This window comes from Helicoverpa armigera, chromosome 8, assembly GCF_030705265.1.
Source record: "Helicoverpa armigera isolate CAAS_96S chromosome 8, ASM3070526v1, whole genome shotgun sequence".
In the NCBI taxonomy this organism is placed as follows: Eukaryota; Metazoa; Arthropoda; class Insecta; order Lepidoptera; family Noctuidae; genus Helicoverpa; species Helicoverpa armigera.
Window position 1 is genome coordinate 9,388,659 of NC_087127.1, and position 14,979 is coordinate 9,403,637.

A 14,979-nucleotide genomic window follows, 5' to 3' on the forward strand; every position below is an offset into this window, starting at 1 on the left:
TCTAAATGGGACGCCTTATTTATTCATAGTGTTCATCATTTTGTTTTTGTTCCATATAAAAGATTTTTTATAATGAGCCTGTTTTACTGTTGCAATATTACCTTTCCCCTAGAACATGTTACTTGAAAAAAGAGCAAGTCTAACCCAATTTATCCGAGGGAAGTAGTTTCGTCATATTCTTATTCGGTTATGCAGGACCAACAAGGTGGAATATTGGACGCTGTTGCAGGCAATTTTGATAAAAATGACTTTTTAATGGAAGGAGGTGTACCTTTTTTATGCAGTAGGTAATACTAGCGGGTAGCTTACTATGTTGATTTATTTTTGAGTAAACACTTTGGGTCATTTTCTGTTTTTAATAAAAAGAAAACTGTGAAACATTTCAATTATAAAGAGGATCTTATGCAATTATTGCCTCAAAAAATTACCTTCCCCATTCAACAAAGCTAATAATTCTCAACGTCCACAAAAACAAAGCCACACACTAACAACAGCAAAAAAGTAACAAAACGTACGCCATAATGAATCCTTTGAACGCAAAACAGAACAATTTCAGGCCACGTCCCTTACTAATTGCGAAAAATCCGGCTGCAAGTTGGGTGTCAAAACGACAGACTAACACTAATCTCTTGGGTACAGTCATGGAAAACAAAATGACTAGCGGAGGTGCCATAAGGGAGGATCTTGTAAAAAAGTCATCCTTTGAGCCTTTTTCCCAACTATGTTGGGGTCAGCTTCCAGTCTATCGGGATTCAGCTGAGTACCAGAGCTTTACATGAAGCGACTGTCTATCTGACCTCCTCAACTCAGTTACCCGGGCAACCCAATACCCCTTGGTTAGACTGGTGTCAGACTTACTAGCTTCTGACTGATATTCTTAAAAGTAATGCGCCAAAATGCGCGTGTGTGGGGGACGAAGAACAGATGTTTCAAAGAACCCAAACCCTTCGTTAGAACACTCATAACTAATAATCGTTTTGGTCAAGCGCACCGTTCATATTTGACCTAGGTCCTAGAAGAAGGCGTCTGACCTACCTGCCTTATGGAATCTCCGCTCATCTTTCCTTACTCCATGGGTACAGTTGAAACAAAAAGTGATATAAAAATTGTAACAGCCGGATTTGGTTGTAAGCCATCGGACATAGCTTGGGGCAAGAATATTGCTGTAAAATGTTCTGGTCTGCATTCGGTACTGACGTTTTTAGAGTGACAGGTCGTTAGGCCAGGTGTTTTTTGTGGCTTTTAGAGTAGTTGTTTTATACTAATTGGTTGTCCCCATGGCGTAATGGTGTGGCAAAGTATTGACTCAAGACTGGCTTTGGCTGAGCTCATAGAACACTTGTTGTGATAAGTGGTATAGCTTCATTTGTTTTTAAGCATTTTTCCAGTTATATGTCGTTCATGCACTATATGTAAAGACTATCAAAGCAACAGATATACAGCTCTTACCTACTGCTTGTATAGTTGTGAGCTCATTAGTAGATAACAATATAATATTGCCTTTTACTTTGTCGATTCTTGTCCGGAATAGCATTGTAGTTTCTTCTTATTTTTGTGCTATCTATGTGTCAGTGTGTATTTCATTGAATTGTTTTTTTTTAATAATTAGTACTGCTTATTGCGAGAGTCGTTGCTATATGTGTAGTTCATTACAGTAGTGGGTTTTTTTCTGCATAAGCAAATAGAGCAAACAACGAGCATCTATTTAGTAAATTAGACCAGTCTTCGGATATTAATTTTATTCGAATATTCTTACAGTTCGTGGAGATTTTCAGATCTATAACACTGAAATAAAACCACAGAATACAAATCCAACATAATGCTTTATTTTACAAATACTATGTAATCGCCATCTAAATGTTACGCTATAGTACATACCTAGTATAATTACATTTGGAGACACCGCATTATATACAGAAATTTCAACATTCAATAATTATGTAAAGTTATAAGGCACATTAAAACATCTTATTACATAATCTATTTAGTTATATTTCTAATAATTTACTAACTATACAATTGTGAATGCACGGTTTTATTTTTACATACAGGGTGTGAAGTTAATAGCGCATTTTTCTTTTGCTCCATAGAAATAAATTCCCTTTTTGCTTTTTACATTGAGAAGCAAAATCAATAAAGAAAACTACTAAAATAAGGTACACTAAGTTCAATAAATGTACATACATCATAAAATATCGCTACACTAATTTGAAAAATAAAATTAACTTCACACCTCTCACAATAAAAATAACCGCGTTTAGATACTCCTCAACTATAAGAAGCTATTTACATTCAAATCACGGAATAAAACTTCAACTAAAACAATCTCTTCCTCAAAAAATATTAAACATTTTAATGTCAAATTATTTTCTAAAATAGTCTTAAATAATTGTGACAGTTTTCATAGCTAACGAAATTCTATACAGAATTAAAAGTTACCGTGTGATATCACGTGATAATAAATTAAATGTAGAATTAAACAAAAGTTTACAATTAAAATCAATTCTCTAATTGAAATATTATAATAACACATTGACAGCATCAATTGCAGATTAACAAACAATTGTTAATAAAGTCTAATTTAATTTCTCATCGTTCCTATTTTAGTCGTAAAAGCTAGCTATAAATAAAATGATCTCCGATATATATCGGAAATAATTTTATTTCTACACGATCGACGATATTCACAAATTATATTCAGTCAAATATTTACGTAGTCCTATGCTGGGGCCGTTATGAGTCCTTACAGAGATCGAAACTAAAGCCCAAGTGCACCGACAACAAAAACGTAAATTTTCTTTAAAAAAAAACTGTTTACCATGAAATTTCTCGTTCAATTATCAAAGTTAACAGTCGTTTTAAGAAAAACGGGAAGTTTTTGTTGTCCGTGTACTCGGGCGTTCGTGTTACAGAAAGACAAAGCTATACAAGATATATATACAATCCCTTTCTCACACCTAAACAGGATCATTGTAAGGCTTCGTAACGGCGTATGTTAATATGAAATGATTAGACAGAGGAAAGTGACTAAATTAAGCACAAACACCTAGGAAGACTAATCTGGCAGTATCGTGTCATGTCTATGAATTTTATGCTCTAGAAGAAAAATAAAAAATACTGGCTCATAGTCTAAAATGTGGAGTTAATAATAGAAGGTCTAAATTAATAATACACTACCTAATAATTTCTTTAAACTGTTAGGGAATATTTAAGGGTATATTAATTATATTTTTGTGTTCGATCACAAAGAGGAATGTTATATTTTGTAATAAAGACACAGTAAAGTAATTTTTGCAGTTAATAAAATGCGCCAGGAATGTTTAGATTTTAAAAAAGTTATCTTGAATATTAGCTTAATAATAATGTCAATGTACTTTTACTTATAAAAGTTCCATAAAAATCTATGTGATCTCATTCAAATTAAATTTTCTATTATTTTACGAAAAACTTCAAAAATTAATCGGTCACCTTCGAAAAACTGAAAACAGTACATTGTGACTAAAAAATAAATTCGCTCAGTAACTTATGAGTACAAAAATATTTTCTTATTGAATAACATACTTTTAGAAATCTATCATTTATTATTTTACAATTTCACTAAAATTTATACAATCTACGACGTAAGTCAATACGACTATTGAAATGTATTTTTAGATAAATCACAATTATGTAATTCACGAACAACTTAAGATAAATTTTGATATATTTGAAAACACCCTTTATGTATCATTGTTGACCTTGAATTAAAAAAAATTGGTGACATTACAAAAAAAAAAAAAACAGAATTTTGATAGGTGTATAAAAAAATAAAACAAAATTTTCTTTAGCACTTCTCAAAAATGTGTTTATCTTCTTTTGTAAAATAACACATATTACGTTTACGTCATAATTGATGTGCTAATGCAATGATTTTCATATTTCATGGAGGAGACATAATTATATCATTAGAATTTTATGTGAATATGTAAATATCATGAAACGTCATGGTAGCACTTAACTTGGCATTCGTGTGAATATTTGATATATTCACTTGATGAAGAATAAACGTTATTGCTATAGCCATAAAGCACATTTTGTAATGGCTAATCATAGCCAATATTTCAACAAATACGCTAAGTGCCAGCATTAGGTCTGATATATGACGTATAGGCGTTCATAAAAGGGTTCTTTCTGACTTTCATTCCATATTTCAGTCACTGACTTATTCCTTAGGTCGTCCAAAATAAATGGTTTTTCTTTCTTTCTTTCTTTCTTTCTTTCTTTCCATTTTGTAATTTAAGTAATAGTAATAAATATATTGAAGCATACTGATATCAAAGATATGTACAGTTCAAGTGTATACTAAAATCTAACCAGTTAGTTAATACTCGATAAAGAATACTATTACAACATTATTTTTACATAAAACACTTTTAAATTTATAAAAAGACGGCAATAAACATTCATCCTAGTTGAAAATATCGATAAAACGTTTTTATATATAAAGATATGTATAATTTAGATAAGTTTCCCATTAAATAGTAAGTATAACAGTTGCATAAAGAAAATAAAATTTTAAACATAAATAAAATGTCGGTTCTCAACAACAGCAAGATTAATAACAATTTTAGAAATAATAAATAAAGGTGTCTCGCGATAAAACAAACATAGGCAAGCACCAACGATAAAACAGTTGTAGACAAACGCAAAAATTTAACCGTCCACAAATTCTCTTGTCCCGAACATTTCGCACAGAATCTGTAGGAACTAAACAAATGGCATTCAAGCGAAACTAAAATCAAACACATCAGTCGTCAGTAGGCCAAGTTCGACGGGGTTCATATTTTATCAGCAATAGAAAATGTACAACAAGCCTGTTTACATGAAGCCTTATCGTCTACCGATAAACAGCTCGTAGTATCCCACTATACAATAAAATACACGTTTAACTACAAGCATTCATTGCATCAGACAACAAGTGAACCATTTAAATTAACACTAAGTCACAGTCACAATATTAGTTATATTGTCATTGCCGTTTTAAATGAACAGCACTTCAAGGTACGCCTCCGGCTACTCTGCCATTACCAGCTCGGGGGCTAATCTCTCAGCGTTAAAGTTCTCCATATTCCACATTTGTCTGGCCTCAGACTCGTTACACGTCTCCATGACTATTTTGTCTTTACTCCTTGATATTGCCATGCATTTTTCACTTGAACCATGCTTCAGTAACTTCGTCTGCAACAAATAATAAGGAACTTATTGAATACGGTTTCTCTACTGTTTTGAATGCGAAGTGGCTCAGTTTGTGACTAGCTTAGTAGTGCAAATCTAGCTCAAAACTGTAGCCGGCTTTGTAAAGCGCTAACGTAGTCTAAGTCTCATCTGACAGTTCCCGTATTTCATAAGGAAAGGGAAGATAATTTATACGGAAACACTCGCAATAATTTCGCTGACTTAATACTTCTATATTTAGCAGCAGGTACTGGCTTGTTCGTTACCCAACTCTGCAAATTAATTCTGCCAAAATCTTACAAAGTAAATTATTTCTCACGACAACTTGTCTAAGATTAGTCTTATTCAATTAAAATTCTCAAGAAACATTTGTAAAACAATAAAATTGGCCAATTAAAATGGATGAAAGCTGTTATTTTGTATAATTAGTTTTAATTTCATGACTTGTAAAGTACTGAAACCAAATTGCAGCTTTAATCTTATAATCCTCTTTTAATTTCTCTTGTCATCTTTTACTCTGATGGACCTTGTGAGAGACTAAAGGGCGGTCATCAAGGTGCTCCTCAAGAAGCCATTCTTGTATCCCACATACACTTTATTCAATGAATTTGGCATACTCCGCGTCCATCAACTTTTTATTCTAAATACATACCTACACACGTTCAAACAACTTACAAAAGACCCGATTACCATACGCTACATCTAAAATAACTTTCCAAGTTACAGTACCACGTACCATCTCCCTCCTTGCCAGAAGACGCCCTACATACAACACACCACAATATTCACCAACGTCAGCCGTATATAACCCGCTGCACAAATGAACTTTCGTACGAAGAACATACAAAGAGCACAGAAACACATACGAAGAAACCGAGAATATTCTCACTGCTCCGTCAACACTGAAAAGAATACACACATACCCCCACAAAGACTTACATAAACACCACCCACACACAAAACACAAACATACATAAGCTCCAACCATCACACACAAAAGACACATAAACCCCAACCATCATACACAAAACACACATGAACACCAACCATCACACACAAAACACACAAGCACCAACCATCACACACAAAACACACATGAACACCAACCATCATACACAAAACACAAATGAGCACCAACCGTTACACACATAAGCACCAACCAGCACACACAAAACACACATAGGCTCCAAGTACCTAATACCTAATCTCAACACCTCATGTTTAACAATTCTTCTGGTTTGTAAACATATACCCATGTTTTAACAAAATAAATTATCTTTATCTTTTTATCATTTAACCATCACACACAAAACACACATAAGCTCCAACCATCACACACAAAACACACATGACCCCAACCATCATACACAAAACACATAAGCACCAACCCACACTCAACCCTCACAAAAAATTCTCGAAACCTACAGACATGCACTACAAAAAAAAAATTCTATCTATTGTCTAAAATCCTCTTTTGTTATTCTTTAAAAAAAAAATAACTTAATTGTCCAGAGAGACAAAACAATTTTATTGCACGAAAAAGCAACTTATGTTTTTAGTTTTTAACTCATTTACCTAATTTAATTCTAATTGTCCAGAGAGTGAACTATTTATATGCAGGAAAATGGGATTTGTGATATAGTTTCTGATCTCATTTTATATATCTTAATTTAGTTTTATATATTCTCAATTGTACACGCATAAGAACCTCAAGGTCATTAGAAATTAGGTACCCAATATACAGGCACCACCAGTTTGGGGACACAGACCTGATAGAAATACCTCTTGTAAAGTAGTTTTAATCTACCTTATTTACATTAAGAAGTGATTTGTTTATGTAACTGTGGATCAATAAACTTTATTATTATAAATGTATGTCTCTTCCGGTCCTCGGGACTATAGAGTCCCGGATTTTTGGGAGGCAAACGTGGGGCCAAAGTCAACACGCTGAAGCCCTTTTGAGACAACTTTAATGAAATGGTGACACATTATTATTATATTATGTATTATTATTTTTCAGTCACTTAAAAAAAAACTGACTGCACTTGTTCGTTATATTTCTGCCATGTATAGAGGATGTATTTGCTCAACTGTCTCTAGAAGATTCTACTCATTTCTATAGATGCCTAAGACCCTAAGAACTTACATGGGCGTCATAGAGCCACAGCTGGTTGCCCTTGGCTCCGTGACAGGGGTACAACACCACATCGTGTCCAGAGTAGTCCAGGCACGTCTCGTCACGTCGAATCTCGCCGTTCTTCGAGTACATCCAGTACTGAAATATGCATTAACAACTTATTATTAAAGGGCCTTGTTAATTGTAAAATTGTTCCATATTTGTACACATATAACTTCAAAATTTATAATGTTTTTGAACAAGTCTTTTTTTAAATAAATATATAAAATAAAAACCAATCAATTCCAATATTGTTAATCAAATGAATAATCCAAAATATGTATATGAACAACCGAATTGATAACCATCTTCTTATGGTGTCGGTTAAAAACATATTTATAATAAACCTATGGATAAATATAATATAGTCTGTTATTTGGGACCAAGCTTTAATTAAGTAATTAGTGTCCATATAATACAATATTTAAAATTAAAATTACTGGATATGGCACCCGATAGCCCAATAACCCAAAACCACAAAGTATCATAAAACAGAAAACATAAAAACAAAAGTTTACAATCATTAAAAAATAAACAGGGTCAGTTAAACATGAGTTATAAATAAAAGGCGTTAGGGATATAAAAAAACTTATGTACTAGATAACCAGTTAACACTAATGATAATGTCACACAAAAGATGAACATTTGAACAACCAAATTAGGTACATAAACCCGGAATCGTTTATTTCTTAAGTGAACAATCATCTGTGCAAACTGGCGTTAAAAGTTATAATTTACCTCGCGGCAGTACCAAAATTGGAAGAGTAAACATACTTTAAAATCCGTTTTCTAATCTACAACTCCATTTCACCCCTCAAAAGATCGTAAAGGGTAAATGCAGGCTCAAATTCAAACACAGTTGGATCACTTTGGTAAATTAAAAATTTACTTACGACATCTACTGTGTTACATACTAAAAAAATATTAACATAATCCGTTGCAAATTTTATCGCATTAGTACAGCAAAAAATATGAATGGAAATATGCAAAACATATGCGTGCCATATGGAGCATGAAATTCGTGACACGCAAACGCTTTGGCGATTAGTAGTAACCGTACAATGCATTATTGTGTTATTAGGTTTGATTTTAAAGCTGCTAGAACAACCACTTACCAACATGAAGATGAGCACCAACACCAACTACAAAATAAAGCAAAAGCAGTAGGTGTGAATAATTTGGCGGCCTTCGACAAACCTGATTTCCGTATTCCCCGTGGCATGGCCAAACGTTGACAGGTTTCTTCATATCTTCGGGGCCGGCTGCCGAGTCGAGGCACATTTCCGACCCAGGGTTCGCGATCTGATGCCATCCATAAGTTATAAAAGGCGTGCCAAAAGCAAGCGTGCTGATCCAACGTCATCATTCAGAACAATGGTTATTACAACAACAAAAAAGAAACAAAACTAAAACGAATGATGACATTGGAGTGTTGTGATAATGAAGATGAAAAACATAACTGTTATAGAATTGTCAACACAATCATTCCTCATGAGGTTCAAATATCAAAGTAGGTATTATGAAAGCCCCTATCATCCCAATATAGTCCAACCCAAATACACTCCTTGGCGCGGAGGAGTACCTGATTGCCACCAGTACCGTGGCACTTGTGCACTTTGACCGTTGGCAGGTTTTCTTCTCTTTCATTCTCAGCGACAGTCACACCATCAAGGCAGATGTGTAAGAAGGCTCCGTTTCGGAACTATCAGTTGAGGCCACAAAAACAAATGCAAAAAAGTGACTATGGGTGCAACAAGACAAAAACAACCGTGCTGTCCAACGTGCATAAAAGAGTGCAATAAAATGGAAAATTGAACGGAACCGAAACAAACATTTAAAAATTTGAACAAGAACTCCTGCAAAGTGGTACTGCCGCAATCGGTCAAATTGAATTCGACAGAAGACCTGATTTCCTCCCTGCCGGTGACACGGGTATAGTCCGACTGGCTTATGATGATCTGACTTGCGCGTCGGAGAGTCCAAACATATCTTTTTGAAGGCGACATTTCGGATCTGTATAAGTAATAATTTCGAAGAACATTTTCATTAATTTGCACTCGTTATTATGCAGAACAAATAGCTCATAAAAAACATAATCTTCCTGATTACGATGCTTGAATTTCAAAACATGATATTTCGTAATTATTTAGATATAGTAACTGAAGTGTGCAATCAAAACGTACCTCGCCGTGAGCAACGGATTCTCCAGGAATAAACAGTTCGGGGTAAATGTTCTTCAAATACCACTCGAATGATTTGCAACCTAACTTTTCTCTTAAAGCTTTACGGCCGGTAATGTCCCCGAAATCACCTTTATCGTTACCAACTCGCTGATAGTAGTACTTCGCATAATCGTCCAACCACACCTAAAACGAAACGGAAGATTTCAGTTTAAATCTAAAAGGAAGGAAAGGAAAGCGTAAAGTGGTTAAGATGTATAATGTTACAAAATCCTCACCTCAGCTAATCGCACAGAATTTCTCTTGAGTACATTGACACCGGTCCGCCACTTGTACGGTGAACGTTTCCTGAATATGTGACCGACGTGCGAACACGGAACTATTTCTAGAGTTCCACCGCACATCCATGTTTTGAATGACAGCTCTAGATTTTCACCGCCCCAAATGTCGAAACCGCTATCGTAAGTCCCCAGTCGTTCAAAGAATTCCTTGTCTATAGCAAATAGACCACCAGCCATAGTCGGAGACCAGACAGGCTCCGCAGTATGTTGGTGTCTCGCTCGCTCCTTCGCAGGAACAGGGTGCCAATTGAACTGGAGATTCCAGTCGAAACCACCAACATTGACTGAAGATGAGTCTCTATAATGATACTCGAGGGTATTGTCGTCGATGACGTCAATTACGGGGCACACGACCGTACTCTTGCTACGTGCAATTCTATCTAGTAATGGTTCGAGCCATCCTGCAATGAAATAGTTGAGGTTAACGACTGCTCGTTAAGAGGGATTGGTTTTACTGTAATTATATTATTTTACCTTCAGTGCACTCGCAATGGCTGTCGAGATAGGTAAGAACGGGTGCAGTGACGTATCGGGCTCCAAGTAGACGCGCTCTGATGAGGCCCTCTCGTCGTGTGGCTCTGACTATCCTAACTTTTGGTAATGATGACATGTAGTCATCTAGCTGCTGCATTAGGTGAGCTGTAAAAATACATGACTTGTAAATTTTTGTTTCATTATTGATTGCTTTAATTTTAATACACACAACGTCAGTCAAAAAAGACTTTTTGTTGTGCGAAAATTTACTCTACTTACGCATATCAGAAAAGTCATCAACCAGAATGATTTCCTTGATCAAGTGCGCTGGCGATCGATCCAGCACCGAGTGAACGGTCCTAAGTAGCACCGACCACGCTTCGTTGTGGAAACAAATCACGACGGACGTCTGCGGTAGGTCTTTTAGGTACCTGCCTGGCACTTTGCACCTGGTCAAATAAGTATTTACTTAGAATTTTAAACACCCAATCTGCATAACAGCTCATAGACATAAAAAGCATACTTATTTTTCTGAATTCGGATAACGTTACAGAAATGGTTCAAAATTACCTCATTGATCTAGATAAGAGTAAGATCATTAAATTAACTAAAGATATCATCAACCAAACGATAAAAGTATCTGTAACGTTGAAACGTTAAATAAAATTCTTATCTTTATTCCAAGTTATTATTTCCTGCCTCTCGTTGGAAATTTTATTACAAATACAAAATGTACTATTTTTCACAATATAACCGATCCGGTGTTGCGTAGAAAAATTCTTGGTCGCTAGACTGTGTATATTGTACTTTATCCAGTACAAAGCGAGTCGTTGATTCAGATAAATGCGATAAGAGAGGGTAGGATTCACGGAAATCCCTGAATCCTCTGGGTCTTCGTAAGTCGTAGCTCATACAACATGTTACGTGGATTTCATATCATTTCCTTACCACTCGTCCCTGGGGTCCGGCAGCTTTCTCCTAATCGATATCAGGTCGCTAACGTATTGGTTGAAGGCGTTCTTCTTCCATCCCTCTGAGACGGCTTGCTTCGTGTCATCGCTTATATTCTTCGGTAGAACGACTGGTTTGCCAAGTTCTCCGGGAGCGTTGTCCGAGCCAGGAGCAGCGATCACGCCTAACCCTACGGGATGTTAACTATTAAAACTAACGCCCTTTTCAAGCAGCAATTATATCCCAATATTATTAATTCACTCATTTTCATTGAATCCAATCATTTAGAAAGTTGAATGAGTAGAGCTGAAGTAATGCGTCGGAAAAATGAATTCAAAAATGAATTTAGTGGTCAAAGTAATGATATTAAATTCATAATGGTTCAAATTCATAACTGGTTAGGTAAATGATAAATTACAGTATGGTAATTAATTATGGAGCATCTGCGGTTAATATGTGTAATGGCAGTGTAAATTAGTATTACAGCTGTTAGCTACAACTGTCCTCCACCAATAGATTTAAGGCATACAATCTGTTTTATAGGCGAAATTAATTACACTACATCCCCGACCATAGAAAGAAATATATTACACTAACGAACAGATAATCTACAATTAAGGGTACGAACCATAGAGTACTAAACAAATGGAGTAATCATAAGACTTATTTTTTGTTAAACATCAATATAGCCGCAGCAATTTATCAAGAGTTTGTAAGGTGTCTTCAATTTGAAGTTCCAAGCCTTACGCACACTCCATTCACCCACTACTCCATGGCAAATACTAACAAACAAAGGCCTTTAAAAATTACCTTCATTTCCCGCAAGCCGACCCATCCAATCGACCCGCGTTGGTGCTGTGACGGACAAACGCACATTATCATGCAAAATGTCGAAATACAGGAAGCTACTAACAAACTCTAACATGCAGATCAATAAATAACGTGAGGGGTGTAGACTATACTAACTTACGAACCGACCTTGAAAAGATAGGTAGGTCATATTTTTTCCCTAAAATGGCTACCTATTGGAGGGCCGACATAGGTAGTGACCTTGATAGACTGCGCAATGGGTTTCTTGATTCCTTCAATGATCGATGTCTTGAAAAATCGGATGTTTTTAGTTCACATCGTGACATTCAGCCTCAAATGCAAGCAGTCGAGTAAAATAAATCCTTAGGTACAGAGACAGTAACAAATTCATAATTCTATCTGATTTCTGTCCGTATATTGAGGGGACTGAGTTTCGGGTGGGAAATGTTTTGACTAAGTTTATTGACACGTATTATCATCATCCTAGTAAGATAAAAATATTATAATAGTAAAATTACGTTAATTTGTTTCTTAGAAAATTACCTTTTATAATTTCCTTAAGCCTACTGGCCAAACTGGCTGGCATTTTCTTTCTTGCTGCGATGAACAAACTCATATAAAAAAATCACTGAAAGGGACAAAATAAAACGTTTGTCTTGGCTCTGGAAGTCGGTGGCCAAATAAACATAATCGACTGACTTGCAGACACCGAATTCTAGAGCCATGTCAAAAGTTTTATTTTGTGAAGTCGGTTTCTAATTTTCGTAAAAAGTTTTTTTTTTTATGCTTTTCAGTGTTTGGATCCAAAACTATAATATTTTCCCGGCCTCTTCAAAAAATCGCGTTACAAAAACAAAAAAATACCTTTTTGGGAAGTTGGTTGAAAAATATGAAATATATTTGAAAGGTAATAATAGCATAATTTTAAAGCGTGAAACGTGTAAGGCCCGCTTCATCTCGTCTAAAAAGTAATGGCTAGTTCGATAAATCACTTTACTAATATACCAGTAAAGTTGTAGTGCTTTCCGAATAATCTTTGTCTCGGATAGTGTCAGTTAGTTCCGCCCGACGCCAAGAGATGTCGTTAGTAGTACCTTGTAATCATTCACTTAAAGCCTGGTGCTTTGTAATCCCGTCACAAGGAGTTTAAGGTTCAGCACTGATTCAAGCATAGTTTTATTACAGGCTTAAGACTGAACATTTAACATTAACTTGTTTCTAGAGCATTGTTCTACTATCGCACTGCTTTCATAAAAAGGATATGTAGATGAGAAACAAAAAAGTAATGGCAAGTCATTGTTATAATACTCTTGGGTAAAATCCTGTTAGAAATTCAGTCTAGTATTCCGTTACGTCTATCCTCATTACCATTTGTATGGTACGTACTTGCCAAAAGACAATCGCAATAGGACAGTTCTTAAGAACATAAAGACAATACGGAAAGCAATATTTATAAATGCAAACAGGGGCACTAATGCCGTTATAATTTAAGCTGGATGCTGTTTCAGAATCAAAATAAATACGAATAAAAAAAGAAGAATTCCGAGGTTCTTTCTTTCTGATCTCAAGGGAAACTCGATCTACAATTTGATTTCTGTAGAAAGATTTCCTTATCGAAACATACCTAATAAAACGTACCCCCGTATCTACTTGGTATTCATCAGATTCAGATTTATTTATTGCGGTATTATCGTTAGCATTGTAAGTTAGTTTTGTGGGTGATACTGTGCAATATTTGTGTAAAGCTATCAATGTATCTGGTATTTCATTGACCACCTACACCAAGCAAGCTCATGCACTTCGAATGCATAAATAACACTCACCATCTGATAGATTATTGCCATAAGTCTCGCTCTTCCTTTTTGTGGATGTAGGCTTCGCCATTTTCAAGGGTTTCGCCTCCGCATCATCGTATTCGATCGCTGGTGCTACGATCGCGTTCCTTGAACCGCCATTAGTGGTCAACAAGGCAACCATAAACCATATCGCTGTCAGTATGAGCACAGCCTTTAGTATCAACGTCCGCCTTCGGAAAAACATGCTGTAGTATTTCATTCTAGTCACAACTTATATCAAGATATAGACTGGATAAAGTTCTATGTTTATCTGATTAGCTCAATACATGTTTCAAAACTTGAATATTTTTAGTCTTATCTTCATTAAAATCTAGGATGTTTAAATCAAAAAATCTTCTTTATAGAATTTGAGCAATAATGTTTACACTATCTATAATCACAAAAGGGTGACTAGCATAAATAATGAGATATGTCTTCGTGTTTTACGATTGTCACAAGATATGCTTCTTCGATATGACAGTTGCACTAATGAACATTAGCTTCACATGACTTTGGTGAATGTGTTGGCTATAACTTCGCCTCAGTTTGTTTATGTTTGAACAGTTTCTTTCTCGTTTTTTGTTTCATTTCCGAGCGCTCATTGAGCATGATTTATCGTCCATATTCTTCAGCACGAGTCCTGGGAACAAAATAGTTGCTTATCAATAACACAACACGCACACTCTATCGAGCTACGTAAATAAAATCCAAATAATTTTGATTAATGTTCTTCTCTAAGTATAGCTGTATTTATGGCAGGCGATTTTTTCTCTCCAAATCCCCATCGTGGCTACTGAAAAGGTAATTGTGTGGGAAGGCCCCTTTTAGGGACTCCCTACCTCGGATATGATTAGAAAATTCGGCTTTGCGAGTTGATTGACGTCTTGTCGAAGGCGAAAGGGCTATCTCATACGGAAGATTAGGTAGTAAGGCAACAAAATATGAAACCTACGAGTGTAGATATAGGAACATTTGACAATATGTACACATACCATATA

General features: G+C 35.4%; 1 protein-coding gene across 6 annotated transcripts in view; it reads right to left on the minus strand.

Annotated features, from left to right (window-relative positions):
• Nucleotides 1–1,804: 1,804 nt before the first annotated feature.
• Nucleotides 1,805–14,979, minus strand: part of LOC110372205 (putative polypeptide N-acetylgalactosaminyltransferase 9) — a 163,935-nt gene continuing 150,760 nt past the window's right edge. For 4 of the 6 annotated variants that reach the window (XM_049838344.2, XM_049838345.2, XM_049838346.2 and 1 more), the window contains 10 exons: nt 13,970–14,621; nt 12,147–12,191; nt 11,334–11,526; nt 10,665–10,834; nt 10,386–10,550; nt 9,849–10,312; nt 9,574–9,756; nt 9,296–9,403; nt 7,361–7,489; nt 1,805–5,217 (listed from right to left, as the gene is read on the minus strand). In XM_049838344.2, the coding sequence (XP_049694301.1) occupies nt 5,053–5,217; nt 7,361–7,489; nt 9,296–9,403; nt 9,574–9,756; nt 9,849–10,312; nt 10,386–10,550; nt 10,665–10,834; nt 11,334–11,526; nt 12,147–12,191; nt 13,970–14,201 (1,854 nt within the window). In that variant the 5' untranslated portion in view covers nt 14,202–14,621 and the 3' untranslated portion in view covers nt 1,805–5,052. Of the gene's footprint in view, nt 5,218–7,360; nt 7,490–8,587; nt 8,693–9,295; nt 9,404–9,573; nt 9,757–9,848; nt 10,313–10,385; nt 10,551–10,664; nt 10,835–11,333; nt 11,527–12,146; nt 12,192–13,969; nt 14,622–14,979 lie in introns of all 6 variants that reach the window. The other 2 variants (XM_021328778.3, XM_049838347.2) reach the window with 2 other exon arrangements.